The 15,524-nt window shown below is 42.6% G+C and overlaps 2 protein-coding genes across 3 annotated transcripts; one reads left to right on the plus strand and one right to left on the minus strand.

Moving 5' to 3' along the window:
• Window positions 1-3,809: 3,809 nt before the first annotated feature.
• LOC127002965 (cytochrome P450 3A24-like) lies at window positions 3,810-8,126 on the plus strand. The gene is made up of 6 exons (XM_050869286.1): window positions 3,810-3,928; window positions 4,223-5,331; window positions 5,479-5,610; window positions 5,884-5,990; window positions 6,354-6,497; window positions 7,021-8,126. Exons 2-6 carry the CDS (start codon window positions 4,225-4,227, stop codon window positions 7,154-7,156), a joined length of 1,626 nt encoding a protein of 541 aa, XP_050725243.1. The 5' UTR covers window positions 3,810-3,928; window positions 4,223-4,224; the 3' UTR covers window positions 7,157-8,126.
• A 6-nt stretch (window positions 8,127-8,132) lies between these two features.
• On the minus strand, window positions 8,133-14,160 carry LOC127002974 (cytochrome P450 3A24-like). Of its 2 annotated transcripts, XR_007756791.1 has the most exons (7): window positions 13,978-14,160; window positions 11,834-13,053; window positions 11,279-11,413; window positions 10,603-10,709; window positions 9,642-9,785; window positions 8,796-8,987; window positions 8,133-8,447 (listed from the first exon to the last, which is right to left on the minus strand). XR_007756791.1 is itself a non-coding variant. In XM_050869296.1 (6 exons), exons 2-6 carry the CDS (start codon window positions 12,893-12,895, stop codon window positions 8,870-8,872), a joined length of 1,566 nt encoding a protein of 521 aa, XP_050725253.1. In that variant the 5' UTR covers window positions 12,896-13,053; window positions 13,978-14,159; the 3' UTR covers window positions 8,669-8,869. The 2 variants fall into 2 exon arrangements, 1 of the variants encoding a protein (XP_050725253.1); XM_050869296.1 differs by lacking the exon at window positions 8,133-8,447 and having other exon boundaries at window positions 8,669-8,987; window positions 13,978-14,159.
• Window positions 14,161-15,524: the final 1,364 nt, after the last annotated feature.

Below are 15,524 nucleotides of genomic sequence, written 5' to 3' on the forward strand. Positions count from 1 at the left end.
AAACTCAGATAGCCCGAAATCCTCGAGAGGGTACTGTATTTAATATGCAGAAGTGAGTGAGATAAGGATTGCTAGCTTATGTTTTCTTACACCACCATAAAGGAAAATAGGGAAGTTAAATGAAGAAGAAGAAGAAGAAGAAGAAGAAGGCTACCTGTCCAAGACAGCTGTGTGCTCATCCCCGCGATGCTATCTCACACTATGATGTCAGTTTCTTGATCCAAAACTTTGATTTGAGCATTGTCGGCAAACCTGCTCTTACACCAATGTGAAGACAGCTCCTGTATCTGCAATAATAATAATAATAAAAATGATGAAAATCTATCTTAAAGGCTGCTGTCAGCAAAATGTTAGTAGAAATCCATCCATAGTTTCATTAGAGTACGATGCTCAATTATTTACACTTACGGCTATTTCTACCTCATATTTACAATGATTTGGCAAGGGAGTGGCTCAATTGGTCAGGGGTGAAAATTAAGTGGAAACATATAAAACAGTAGATGAACATGCTTGATTAATGACTACCAAAATATGTAGGTATGCTACAAAGGTTAAAACTGTAACTAGAATACATATATGACAACATGAAGAGCAGCTGGTTGAATGGGAAATAAAGATGTCAAGTGCCTTTAATAAAAAAACTAATTTTCACCATACACACACCTTGCATTGTTAACCCTAAGACTGTACATGACAAACCACCCATTAGTAGTAGTCTTTCCCTGCACACTAGCATACAGGTGAAACCAATCTTCACCCTACACACACCTTACATTGTTTACCTTGGTGACTGTATGACAACCAACACACAGTAGTATATAAGACTCCCCTGCATACTAGCATACAAAAAATATAGAGAACACATTACTTCTTGCCATCCTTAATGTATCAAATATTGCCCACGTAGGGAGTTCTACTGAATAATTCCTACAGGGCCCGCAGGATACCCTATACATACCTGAAATCTGTATGTTACAATTAATAGATCAAAATAGGTAGAGTTTATTTACGGCCAGCACTGACGAAGAAAAAAATGGTATTCCTGCATTCCCTTTAGCCCTTCATTTGATACAACTCCTCCATTGGTTCATTTTCTCCTCTTCTTCCACAGGTAAAAATAAGGTAACTGTGTATTATTTCTCTTCCTAGTAGTTAGCAAGATTTCCCTTGCATACAATATAGAGAACATGGTATTACTTCTGCCATCCTTAAAGTCAGAACTATTGCCATGTAGGATCTTCTATAAGTCCCAGGGCCTGCAGGAATTTCATGTACATCCTGAGATCGTACGACAGTTTAACTTTTCGCAGCACTGGGTGAAGAAAAAACGAGTACTCTATATTACTAGCACCTGTGATCCTCTCTCTTCCAAAGGTACAAGATAAGGTCACTGTAGATCTCAAATGACCCAAGCCTCTCCCACACACCCTCCTATACCTCTTCCATTTCCTTATTTCTCCCTCATCTCCGCACTTTTAACACGCTCTTAAAGGGACTAAACCAGGACCTCCAAGAGAGGTATTGTAATCAGGTAGCAATGTCTCACCTGGGATGTCAAAATCGTCGTCCACAGCCATTTTCCGTCCAAACAATGCGGGCTGTCTCCTGAAGGTCACTCGCCTCGCCAGCAGGTTGACGTCCCCTCCAGCGCCTGATGATGACGTGATGGTGATGACGATTATTGACTTGGGTGCGTATTCGTAAGGGCAACGGGTTCTCATTCCAAACTATTGCATAAAACACAGATTTCAAAAGGCCACAGAGATTAATCGGTTTTTTATGTGGTTTTATTTATTCGTATTCGTAAGGGCAACGGGTTCTCATTCCGACTATTGCATAAGGCCACAGATTTCACAAGGCCACAGAGATTAATCGGTTTTTTATGTGTTTTTATTTATTCGTATTCGTAAAGGCAAATGGTTCTCATTACGACTATTACATAAGGCCACAGATTTCTAAGGCTAATAGAGATTAATCGGTTTTTTAACATGTGGTTTTATTTATCTCCACGTATTCGTAAAGCGGCAGCGGGTTCTCATTGACGACTATTTCATATGCCATGATTTCACAAGGCCACAGAGATTAATCGGTTTTTTATGTGTTTTTATTTATTCGTATTCGTAAAGGCAAAGGGTTCTCATTGCGACTATTATAGGGCCGTATTAAGTATTACTAAACTTTTCATCGCCCAAGTTCACATAATTATTTGACAAGGCTTTCGTAGGAGTTTTAATTGGGCATTTCCAGGAATGGTTTTATGAGTGTGACCCTTCTTCTGTACCGTGAATCTACAGAAACACTCATCAGAACCCGATTGACCCCCTATTTGACCTTTAGAAATAGTTAATGTGAGACGTGTCTTATAAATAATACCGTTCTATATTTTACAAGGCCACAGAAATTAATCGGGTTTTGTAGATTTTATTTTTTTTTTCCTCCGTGCAAGATGTAGAGGTCGTGTACAACCATCACTACCATCACAAAAAAGTCCATGGAAATCCTGACTATACTTCTACAGGGAGGCTTAAACGTATCGGGTTCCAGAAGCACTATTAGTAAATCTATATATTTCCCCCGAAGTCACAGATTAATCGTTTGTTTTCCCGTCCAAGTTGTAGAAACCGCGTAAAACTAGCTATCACTTAAATCTCAGTATACTCCTTCCTATGATATCATATAACTTGGATCATTCATCTACTATATAACGACTATAATTTCTCCCGAAGTCACAGATTAATCGTTTGTTTTCCCGTCCAAGTTGTAGAAACCGCGTAAAACTAGCTATCACTTTAATCTCAGTATACTCCTTCCTATATCATATAAATTGGATCATTCACCTACTATATAACGACTATAATTTCTCCCGAAGTCACAGATTAATCGTTTGTTTTCCCGTCCATGTTGTAGAAGCCGCGTAAAACTATATAAGCTATCACTTTAAATCTCAGTATACTCCTTCCTAAGATATCATATAAATTGGATCATTCACCTACTATTTAACGACTATAATTTCTCCCGAAGTCACAGATGAATCGTTTGTTTACCCGCCCAAGATGTAGAAGCTGTATAAAACTATCTCTAGAATCACAAAAGAGTCCATGGAAATCCCAACTACTTCTACGGGAGGCTTTTCAAAGAGGCGGGTCACTCTCGCGGTGGGCAAGACTTGAACCACAGATAGATATTACCCTAGAATCCTTGGCTTTAATTATAATCTGGGGTAAGGAAACCCTATACGCCCACTCACTCAATGTTGCTTGTCACTTGGGCTGAAATCACCGTCGCGTTTCCATATTGCTGTCATTATTGCTTCCAGTCCCTATACTTTTCAACTCCCACGTACTTCCATCAGGGTGGGGGGTGGGGGGGCGGGGTACCTAATTTGTTTCCATCTATGCCTGAGGTCACACGGGTAATCGGGACTGATAGTCTGGGCTTGGATGAGAGGTCAGTCTCACTTCCACCAGCTTATGAATTGTTCTGTCTCCTCGAAATACGTGATAATCTATTGATCATCAAGAATGGTATACTCTCTCTCTCTCTCTCTCTCTCTCTCTCTCTCTCTCTCTCTCTCTCTCTCTCTCTCTCTCTCTCTCTCTCTCTCTCTCTCTCTCTCTCTCTTTTCCTTTACTAAAAAATATAAAAAAGGCCCCAATTAGCTCTCATCCCCCACCCCCGCCCGTTCCTCCAAGGCTCAGAGCAAGGGAGATCCTTAGCTCCCGACACCTGGATGACGATCGACCTCTGTACCGAGTGTTATCGAGGTGAAATTATATAGTGTTATCGCGGGTGGTAGGGGACGTGAGGGGCCCATATGCATACACTGACAGGTACTACTCACCTCTCACGGCCACATATTATCAGTCTTCCCCTCACATCCAAGTGCATCGCTTATCACGGGAGCCTCTGTAGCTGCACTTTTGTCCAGGTAATTCTATTCAGAGAAACCACAGAAAAAAATGTAACGTCCCTGTGAAGAGTAATACTAAAAGTCGTGTTAATGAATCAAATGTTGCAGAAGCTTTGTCTGCAGCAGCAGCAGCAGTAGTAGTAGTAGTGGTAGTAGTAGTGGTAGTAGTAGTAGTAGTAGTAGTAGTAGTAGTTCATACCTATATAGATTCTTCAGCATTATACCATGACCATCTGTGCAACCATATTAGCTAGTCTCGGAGGCGTCGAGGTTTACCTTGTCTTGACTCTTTCTCATTTCTTCTCTTCCCAGTAATGGAGGTGATACAGGGAGCCGCCATGGTCACCTGGGGTTTGCTAGTGGCGGCAGCGCTGGCCTATGTCACCTACTGGGTTCAGCACCGCCGTCACCAGCACGCCCTCTTCGCTCGCCTTGGCATCCAATATGTCCCTCCGCACCTCATCTACGGTAGCAACCACATTTTGCGTGGGAGGGGCGCGCTGCCCACCAGGGTGATTGGCCAGTGGATGAAGCGGTATGGCAAAGTGTTCGGTTACTACGTTGGTTGGCAGCCGAATATGGTGGTGGCTGACCTGGACCTCGTTAGGGACATCCTGGTGCGTGAATTTCCAATCTTCGCTAATCGACCGACTCTGGTGATCGACGCCCAGCCCGTCGTGGACAGCCTGGTGGGCCTGCGTGACCAGCGGTGGAAGGACGTGCGCTCAGTGCTCGCCCCGACCTTCTCCATGGTGAAGATGAAGTCCATGGCCGGCATCATGAACGAGAAGATGAACGAGCTGTTGTCTATCGTCTCAAAGAAAGTTGCGCGGGGAGAACCCGTCGACTGGCACACCACCTACCAAGGGATGACGCTGGACGTGATTTGTGAGTGCGCTCTGGCTCTCAAAACGCACTGCCAGCGAGACCAAGATGGGGACGACTTCTTTTTGGCAGTGCGACAGTTTCTTAAAAATGCCGTCAACACCGCTATTCTTTTGGCGCTTTACTTCAAAATCTTTGCAAAGTTTCTGAGCTTCGTCAGTAACCGCCTGGCGTACTCCGGCCGCATGACCATGATGATCGTCAACCACCTCAAGACGGTGATCGCCGTCCGCCGCCGCGATCTGTCCGTCAAACACCTGGACATTCTGCAGCTGATGCTGGAAGAAGCGGAGAACAAGTCGGAAAACTGTACACAAGCCAACGGACAGTGCTTAGAGTCGGATAATAATAATAAACCCAACTACAAAAAAGAAACGAAAAAATTGACAGACGATGAAATTATTGCAAACGCGTGGGTCTTCTTGCTCGGCGGGTTCGAAACCACGTCTAACACGATGACCTACACAAGCTACCTGCTGGCCACCCACCCCGAGGTGCAGGAGAGGCTCTATCAGGAGCTGTGTGACGTATTGCAGGTAAGCGCATCTTTACCTTAAGAGTTTTAGATAGCACAAAGGTGTGTGTGTGTGTGTGTGTGTGATAAATATTCCTGTGCAGTACATAGGAGGAGGTGTGGGTTATGATGGTGTGTTCATGAATTCATAGTGTGGTGTGTGTCACAGGACAGTCCTGAGGAGCTGACCTACGAGCAGGTACACAGCCTCAAGTACCTGGATCAGGTATTCTGCGAAACTCTTAGGCTCTTCCCGCCGGCAGTCAACTTCGTCAGCAGAGAGGCCGCGCAGGACATAAAGGTAAATTTCATACAGACTGACGATGTAAGAAGCACCCTTTTCCTAACATTCTGAAAGTGTCACTTTACATTTAATTGATTGAATGGTTTATGGCGTAGCTGTAAATCCGTAAAAAATGATGAACGAATTACTCCCCTCAAAGTTAATTGCCTTATACCACAATCAATAGAACAAATCTTCTTGAAATGGTACACCTCAACGTATATTAAGGTTATACTCAGCTGACAAGTTAATGCTACAGTCGTGGCCTCAATGTTGTGGTGCTTCCATCAGCTGGGCGACTTGTTCATCCCCAAGGGCATGAGCATTCAGATCCCGCTTTGGTACATCCATCGCGATCCCGACCAGTGGCCAGACGCAGAGGCCTTCGATCCAGAGAGGTGAGTATCGCACCTACAGGAGCTGCGTCCCTCGCCCCTCAACAAGATCACACTCCAACATAATTCTTTCCGTAACAGAATTTCCTTTTTTTCTTCTTGGAATCCTTCAATTTTGGAGCTGTATCACGAATGATGATGCATGCATAAATATAGCATATATGCTCTTACACAAATTGTTAATCAAGCTATTCAACTTGGAACCTACTTTTAAGATCAATTTGATAAGTTAAGACAGGAGTGTAGATGTGTTTGCTATTCTTCTAAAAGAATTTATATATTAGCATTGAAAATCTCAATGCATAAGTAAACAGGCTTAGAATTATCTCCTTCAACTCTTGTTTTATCAAATAACTATGTATGCAGATGTTCCCCCGAGGCTCGAGCTGCATCCACCCGCCACTCGATGGCATATATTCCTTTCGGTGCCGGGCCCAGGAACTGCCCGGGAATCAGGTTTGGTCAGCTTGAGGCCAAGATGGGTGTGGCGAGAGTCATCAGAAGATTCAAGTAAGGATGTAATTTTAAACCTTACCTCCATGATTGGTGGTATTTTTCAATGCCTATTCTTGACAAATACATAATCTTCACATTTTCTGTTCACTGGTCACTAATAAGACTGCGACTGGTCTTGGTTGGAAATATATCCCAAAGAAGGTGTATGCATTAAAACATCACAGTGTCACAGGAGGCATTCAGAAATGCAAATTTTCACCACGATCACATATATACGGCAGTACACTGCTCACTTGCATGTAGCATGTTCTTGTTTCAGTGTTGCATGTGGTGATAAAGTAAGGTTGTAACCAGAGCTCAGTGTTCACACACACAAAATAATGCTAACAATCAGCAGACCCACAGCTGGATGCTCATTACTTGAAGCAATGAGTGTAATGAAACTGACACTTTTACAATCCTAAAATGCACTGATTCATCTAACCCATTCAATCCATCCAGCATTGTTTAGTAGCTGGGTAGGTTTTCAAGTAGCCAAACTAATCTGATGGTCATCTCCCTCTTTCCACATGTGCAGGCTGGTGGCATATGAGGACACTCCACAACCGCTGGACTTCAGTATCCCCACAGTGACCCTTAACCCTTCTGGCAGTGTGCTGTTGAGAGCTGAGCCCAGACACTGCTCTTTTCCTGTTTCCCCACATGCAATTTAGGAGTGCCTTCCCTTCGGTGCCATGTTACTGGCAAGTGAAGCAGCTCAGGCTGTAGCTCCAGACATACTGGAGCTTTGGTCTCCTGGAGCAGGGACCCAAGTAGGTGATGGCCTTGGCTGATAGTTCTGTGGAAGCAATACCTATTTTCAGGTCCCTACAAATTCATTATTTGTGTGGCAATACTTGAGACACTAGGTACAGTTGATATGAATCCAATGAAAGGCACTCATATTGATATGAGAATTACCTAGCTGATCCCTGCACATAAGTCTATTAGCTACATGTGCAATTTTTGCAGAGTGAACTCTGCACGGTGTCTTTTATAAGCTGACATGACAGCTGTATTTAAATTGTTTCATGTTCAGTAAATTTCTACTTTGTTTCTTAACTTCAATATGCATATTAATGAATGCAACTAGGTAGTCATTCATTAAAATTTTTGGATTATAGGAATAAACTATAGCAGTTATGAAAGAGTCATTGAATGATGAGTACTAGACGGGTAGCCTAGCTATTTGTTAAACAACCAAATTAATCTTGCACACACCAAGCTGCTGCCAGCACTCTGCCTCTGTACTAGTTTTACCTTTTTCAAAGATGATCTGGGTGATGAGTAACAAGAATGCTGTAAAGTAATGCAGCGTGAAGGTCATGTTGCAATAATGAGATTCGGCAACTGTTTCTTTTGTAGATATTCAAGAAAATATATAATCACATGATATTATGGTATGTATAATAAATGATTCTGTAATAAAATTTTGCTGTCTTGTCAAAGTACTTTCCATGGGCTAACTGACAAATGACATCATAGGACAATGAATAATGAATGTGTTTTTAAGTTTTTGTATAATTGTCAAGATAAAACTATAAGTTAAAAATACGTATAGAATAATCAATATACTAGTTAACACAACATATTTAACAGTTTACAATGACTGCCTAGTCTTTCCTTAAGTATATTTTCAGAAGCTAATAACTCATTTTTTCCATAACAAGTTAAAATTTTATGGCAATAACCATCGTCATTTCTGTTGTGTAGAAACAGGACCACAAAGGAAAGAAGTAGACTTCATGCCTTTCACCATTCACCCTCCCACAAGCCTTGGCAACACCTCCCCCATTGTCTCCTAATCGTACTGCCAAATGCTTGTTTCTGGATCCATGAGTGCAGCACACCTTCCTCCCTTGTACTGGCATTTTCCCATCCATCACCTTAGATTGAACATTTGGTCCAAACATCTTCTTCTTTCCACCTCAGTCTTCAATTTTATCCTGTGTAACTTTCTTCGCCCTTCCTGTTGAAATTCTAGCAAACAATTACCAGGTAGTTTAGTCAATAAACTTATTCCCTGGTGATTTCCACCCTCCCTTCTGTCTTATTTCCTCTATAGACTATGATAAACATAACCCTTGCCCTTTGATAATCATGTTAAAATACTGATGGAAATTGAGCATCTTCAAAATCTAACAGAAATATAAGGCCTTTTTGATGTCCAATATTCCGAGTGAATGATGTTGTTAAGATATATGATATACATGCTATATATGAACTAACAATTACTACTGATACAGATAAAAGGCAATATATACTAGAGTCAGAAATAAGAAAGATAATAGGAAAACTTCAACAGACTACTACCTGCCTTCAGTCAACCATGAAGCATTAATCTTTGGGTAAAGGAATGAATGATTGAGCTTCTCTTTGTCCACCACTTACTCCTCTGCGGCACCTCTAACCACAGCCTTGATAAACACTTCCTTGGTTGGGTTGATGGTCACAGTTGGGATGGTTAAGGTAAGAGGCACGGGGGTGTCCTCACAAACCTCCAACCTGAAGGAAACACAAATAAAGGAAATGGGTGAGAGATGTAATTACAAATAATGAATGATGAAATGGCTACATAACTATGGGGTGGGAAATGGTTACTATGTGTGGTGTGAAAAACTACAGGAGGTAAATATTTTAGTAGTGATATATTGCTGTCATCCTTCACATCTCACACTACTGCACACACCTTTGTTCCTTTCACACACTGATGGGGATCCTCTCAAGTCTCACACCATAACATACACTACTGACTCAGCAAACATTTCTGACATCTACTGAAATTTTTGTCATTGTCTCTTTAGCTTAGCGACCCTCATTCCTACCATCACTCTTATAGATGCCTTGTGTGTTTGTGTGTCTGCGTGTGTTTCATTCACCATGGTCTGATCACACAATAGACTTGTGATTGCCAGCCAGTAGGTACCCTCCCCAATTGAGATCAGAACTCAGAAGTAATGGATCTCCGGGTATGAGACACAATCCCCAACTAACCCTCAAAACCTGTTCACTGCTGGGTGGGCAAGGAGCATGGATTAAAGGAGACTGCATTCACCACTCTTAGGTACAGAAAAACTGGAATTCCCTTCAGAGTAAAAATCCCCCTTGAAGCTCTGAAAGAACTGAGTGACATCCACCATAAAAGTACACATTGAATACCTGAATTTCTTTATCATCCTGGCTATAGTGAGCTTGGCTTCCAACTGGGCAAACCTCATGCCGGGACAATTCCTGGGGCCAGCACCAAAGGGGATATAGGCCATTGGGTGTCTTGTTGAGGAGGCTTTGTTGTCTGCAGAGAACCTGGCAAAAAAAAACACTTTTAATATATCTCCTTCCTAAACACTGGATTATATTATATAGTTCCTTTTACTAAAGATTGGATTAAATTACAAAATTCTTTTTACTAAAGACTGGATTAAATTACATAATTTATTTTCCTAGAGAATGGATTATATTACATAGTCCTCTTTACTCAAGATTGGATAAAATTACATAATTCATTTTCCTAGAGAATGGATTAAATTACATGGTCCATTTTACTAAAGACTGGATTAGATAACATATTCCATAAATCCCACAAGACTAAGGAGCCTGAAACAAGACTACCATAGTAACATTCAATCACAGTCAACAAAAACATGTAGAAAGTACGGTAATCTGCTTATGCTGGTCAAACCCCAAGGAAGAAGCTGCTGTCTGATAGCCCTAGCAAGGAGGTGCAAGTACCTACTTGAATGATATGATAATCTGTTTGGCCCACCACCAAAGATTGCTCTTTACTCCTGAAGGAAGGTCTTTCCTATTTTGAGTCTCTGCCTATTGTTAGAAAAAGAATTTGATGATTTGGACTAAGACCATGTTGATCAAGGACTCAAGGCTTTCACCAAACTAGTGAAAAATGAGTCTATCCTGTGACAGACTTTATTTTCAGTAGTGGGTGACACACTGAGTAGGTGTTTCAAGCTCAGGCCTCCCCTGTCATTCTATTGACAGGTACCACTCTCTAAATTCAACTATGACACCTCCCTATATATGAGGATATCTATCGTTTGTGGCCTAGAGCCTGTGAAGCCTGATTTGCTTTTCCATTCTCTTCCCCATTTATTTGGGTTCTCACCTCTCTGGGTCAAAGGTGAGAGGGTCAGGCCAGAGCTCAGGGTCACGGTGTATCTGCCAGATGGGAACCATTACAGAAAGGTCTTTGGGCACTAAGAGGTCTCCAAGCTGCAAGAAAAAAATAATAAAGATAAGATCAAACAAGATTATGGAGAGATGTCAATCTGAAGCATTTGAATGATATGGTCTGACAGAGGTCGATCCAATTTATGAAGATCTACTTATTTATGTGATTAGAACTGTCTATATCCTACTTATTTATGTGATTAGAACTGTCCCCTATATATAGGGGACAACTTTGCAGAAAGAGTGATGCTCATCTCACATCCTATGAGATATGAATGGGCAATAATAATGATATTGATGACAACTCATATTAATAGCATTAATTGGTATTTTGTTACGTAGTATGCATAAGTTAGTTTCATGTTTAATACTTGGTGCCTGTGCTTTTAGAGGGGACCTGAACAAAAACAAGAAATTGATTACCTATTTCTTTGTTATTTCTAAGAAATATCTTCATCCTTTATAAAAGGCAAGCACTCCTTGGTATCATGGCACGCCTATATATTAAGCTACGAATCTGCGAGCTTCCATAGTAGTGTCAGGAGCATTAAGTTAAAGTAGTATCTCTATCCTGTGTGTGGGTAAGTGAACAAGCGCGAACAGTGACTGGCCTGGAAGTCGCGGGCACTCTCCCGACTGATGAAGGTCACAACGGGCGGGTACAGCCGCAGCGACTCACTGAACACCTGGTCCAGGTACTTCATCTGCTGCACGTCCTCGTAAGTCAGCGCTGCTCCGTCTCTGTCCTGGCACACAAAACAGTATGTGTTAGTAATGACACACACACACACACACGTATGCCGATGGTGATATATACGTATATTTGACTATCAAACTAACATTGATTTCCTACAACAAAGGGAGATGTCGATGAATCAGTGCGAGGCGTATGGGTGAGGCCCCGTGGCCAAAGTGCCATGACTATACAGCGGCTGACCCTGGCACCGCCGCTGATAACACTCACGGTACGATGACACCACGCTGGGGTCGCTGGCCAGACTCCAGCGTGTGCATGGGTACACCGAGGAGTACATAGTCTCCTTGGTACAAACACTGATAGCAATTAAATGTCCTAGAGAAGGTGTGTTAATTTATAGTGATTAATATTCTCTCTCTCTCTCTCTCTCTCTCTCTCTCTGCATTGGGTTTCAGTTTTCTCGACTCACCTTGACCACGCTGCACACCTCCTTGTAGAGCCGCTCCTGCTCCTGCGGGTGTGTGGCTAGTAGGTAGGCGGTGTAGGTGAGGGAGCTGGCTGTGGTCTCGAACCCTCCCAACATGAAAACCCAGGCGTTAGCGATGATCTCTTCGTCTGAGAGCAGTTTGTGTCTATTCCGTTCCTTGGTGGTTTCGTCACTCGGGGCTTCGCTGTGGCGTGACTCAGCGGCGTCGAGCATCAGCTGCAGCACGTCCACCGAGCCGCTGCTGGCGGCGCGCCGGCGGATGGCGATCACGCCCTTGAGGTGCTCCACGATCATGCAGGTCATGCGGCCGGACAGCGCCAGCCGATTACTGACGAAGCTCATGAACGAGGCAAACAAAGGCACGTACAGGGCCAACAAGACGGCAGGGTTGACGGCGTTAACTAGGAATTCACGGACTGCTTTGAATAGCTCGTCTTTATTTTGTTCGCGCTGGCAGTTGGTCTTCATCGCTAGAGCGCACTCGCTGATCACGTCCAGTGTCAGGCCCTGGAAGGTGGAGTATACATCCACGGCCTCACCGGCGCTGCTCTTTTCCTCGATAATCTTCAAGAGGAGGTTGATCTTCTCGTTCATGATCCCGGCCATTTGCTTCATCTTTATCATGGAGAAGGTCGGGCCCAGCACTGAGCGCACGTCCTTCCAGCGCTGGTCACGCAGGCCCACCAACGTGTTCATGACGGGTTGGGCGTTGATCACCAGCTTAGGACGGTTGCTGAAGTTGTGGAAGTCCCTGATGAGGATATTTTTGATGAGGTCTAAATCGACAACGACCAGCGTAGGCTTCCAGCCGACGTAGTACCCGAAGATCTTTCCATGTTTCTTCATCCACTCGCCCATCGTGTCCGTGGTGAGGGTACCGGGCTTCCTCAGAACGTGCATGCTGCCGTAGATGAGGTGAGGCTGGACATACGGGATGCCCATGCGAGCGAAGAGGCCATGCTGGTAACGGCGGTGTTGGATCCAGTAAGCAGCATAGGCAAGCACCACCACCAAGAAGGTCACCACTACCTCCACCGCAACCATGGCTCCACACTACCTGCCACAAGGCCCACAACACGAAGCACGGTCTGGGTATACGTGCAGGTTGCTCAATTAGTCCTCTATCAGGACTTTAGGTGTGGTATTGTTTTCATGCTTCCGTCGTTTTGATAAGCACTGTCATATCACACATATAATTATCACTGGAACAGAAAAGTGGGGCGTATCAGTCCATCCATATCTTGCTTATATAATTCCCTTTTGCTTGTGTCATGAATTCAGTGGACAAGCTTAATTTATTGAGTTTATAAGAAATATTGCGACATAAATTGGTACTCTGTCTTTATTTAGTTTAGGCAAAGGATGGACGTCATATATGATTGCCATGGTCTGAAAGCTAGGTCTTTTCATTCATGTTCTTCATGAGCTATATAAACACATGACATGACTCACAGCTGCATGCAAATTCCATATACAATCATGCATGCACATTAAGCCGAGTTAATTGTATGTGATGGATTTCATAAGGGAGGGAAATATATAACGAAGTATATAGCAAGTGTTTGAACTGAGCGGGAGAAATTTAAGCTGGAAGTGTTACTTGTATACTACCATTGTATCTTTTTTGTTTCCTGGTGCTACTTCCACATGTATCCTTAATTAGTTGTATTGTTGCAAGTAAACAACAAAGGAGAAGGGAGGAGCATGCCATCCCAACCCCCAGGCAGTACAGATCGAGTGTGATTATACAACTATAAGGATACATGTGGAAGTAGCACCAGGAAACAAAAAAAGATACAATGGTAGGGGTCAAGGGAGCAGACATAATAAGACTAGACATATATGAACTACAATCTATAGGGGCAAATGCAGGTGATATGAATTAAGTCACCCCTCATTTATGATCGTCCGTATACTCTACATATATATATAGCTACCTTGCACTGACACAAACCTATATTAATTAAACATTTTATATAGTTCAAGGACATTAGACAACATGACACTATAGCTATGTATATAGAGTAACATTTCCAAGGACAATTGCAGTAGGCTACACAAATTTTGCTTGCTCGCTTTGCACACTTCGAAAGAAAACTTAACAACTACAAATAATGGGAACTCACTGCACGAAAGTCCACCATATCAGCAAATCGATGTTTATCTTGACTTGCTTCTTGGAAAGCCACACTAAATTCCAATGGTGATGGCGTAAGTGGCTGCGTAATCCACCTCTGACCGGGGGAGGAAAGACACTGACTGAGAGAGGGAGAGGAAGGGAGAGAAGAGGGAGGGAGATGGAGGGAGTGGCATGTCTGGCAGCATCTCGATCCATTGCATCCCTCCCTTTTCCTCCGCCCACACCCTCTCCCCTGCCACTTGCTTGACTCGCCCAATTCCTTTTATATGTTGTGTTTATCCTCCCTTGCATGCCTCCACATTGACCAGTCTGCAGGGATGGAAGGGAGAAGAGAGGAAAGGATGTGAATGGTATATGTGCCCGCCAGCATCCCACGTACCCCTTAATTCTTCCCTTTTATTGTAGTTAATTATACTCACTTAATTACATGACTCCATATTTACAAGTTTGCAGGGGTAAAAGGAGAAGAGAGGGAGGGCGGTGAATGGTACGTGTCTGTGTGTCTGTCAGCATCCCGGCCTCGATCTCTCATATCCTTAATTGACTCTTATCTCCTCTCATTCCTTTGTTGTATATATATATACCATCTCTTGCTTGCCTCATCTCTTTTTAGGAATGGAAATAGCCTAGCTGACTCAATAACCTCGAGTAACGTGGTTCAAACTTCCTTAAACAGCATAATCTTATCAGCCTTTTTTTGTAGCTTGCTTCTGTACACGTGTGAATCTTTGACCTTGGAGCTTGTACCCGTAGCTTGTTTTGGAGGCCTGGCGAGGTGTAGTATATATGATTGATAGTTTATTGTTGCAAGTAAAACAACAAAGGAGAAGGGAGAATATGAGCACAAGTGATAGTTGTTGCGGGTGATCGAGGGAGTATATTCGATCTAAGGTGATAATTCAGTGTTCATTAAAAAAGTAGCGGAAAGAAATCCATATGGTAAATTAATCTAACGAAAGTTTATCTTGAATTTACTTTCCTCCTTTTCATATAGTCACTACTGTATAAATTTTTTTTATAGTATCAGTTAGCCTATATATATGTTGTTATAATCCATGTTATTTTAAGAACTGTTGCATCTTTGGTGAGCATTTATTTATATAGTAATGTACTAGACACAGCAAGGTTCAAGGGATATTATTTAGGGCTTAGAGCTGCAGTAAACAGAAAAAAAAAGATAATTAAATAAGTACTTATATTCAGGCCTCGGGATGTGACCAGCACACAAAAAAGATTCAAGTGGTACTTCACATGATAGTTTGATAGATAAATTCCTTTCTTTTTTTGCTACTCCTGCCCCACAACAGGCCCAAGAGCCAAAGTGACAGAGATGAGCACTGAGGTCATGCACAGCTGAAGCATATATTATAGGCTATATCCCCAACTTCTTTTCAGAGAAAATAAAAGGCATGGTCATGTCCTACCATACCATTCAGCTTATTGTGCTATGCATGTATGTATATGTTACAATACTAATAAAACTACTTTCTCTGCCCAATAAAATTTTGTTATGCCTGATATAGTCCTTAAAAG

Source organism: Eriocheir sinensis, chromosome 2 (assembly GCF_024679095.1).
Source record: "Eriocheir sinensis breed Jianghai 21 chromosome 2, ASM2467909v1, whole genome shotgun sequence".
NCBI lineage: Eukaryota > Metazoa > Arthropoda > Malacostraca > Decapoda > Varunidae > Eriocheir > Eriocheir sinensis.

Bases quoted from the DNA above. Each gene is read 5' to 3' on its own strand.
- LOC127002965 (XM_050869286.1), top strand. From the start codon at position 4,225: ATGGAGGTGATACAGGGAGCCGCCATGGTCACCTGGGGTTTGCTAGTG. The intron at 5,991-6,353 runs GTGAGTATCGCA...CTATGTATGCAG, and splicing joins GAGGCCTTCGATCCAGAGAG to ATGTTCCCCCGAGGCTCGAG. The intron at 6,498-7,020 runs GTAAGGATGTAA...CCACATGTGCAG, and splicing joins AGAGTCATCAGAAGATTCAA to GCTGGTGGCATATGAGGACA.
- LOC127002974 (XM_050869296.1), bottom strand. From the start codon at position 12,895: ATGGTTGCGGTGGAGGTAGTGGTGACCTTCTTGGTGGTGGTGCTTGCC. The intron at 9,786-10,602 runs GTGAGAACCCAA...TTTTTTTGCCAG, and splicing joins CTCACCTTTGACCCAGAGAG to GTTCTCTGCAGACAACAAAG. The intron at 8,988-9,641 runs GTATTCAATGTG...TGTTTCCTTCAG, and splicing joins AGGATGATAAAGAAATTCAG to GTTGGAGGTTTGTGAGGACA.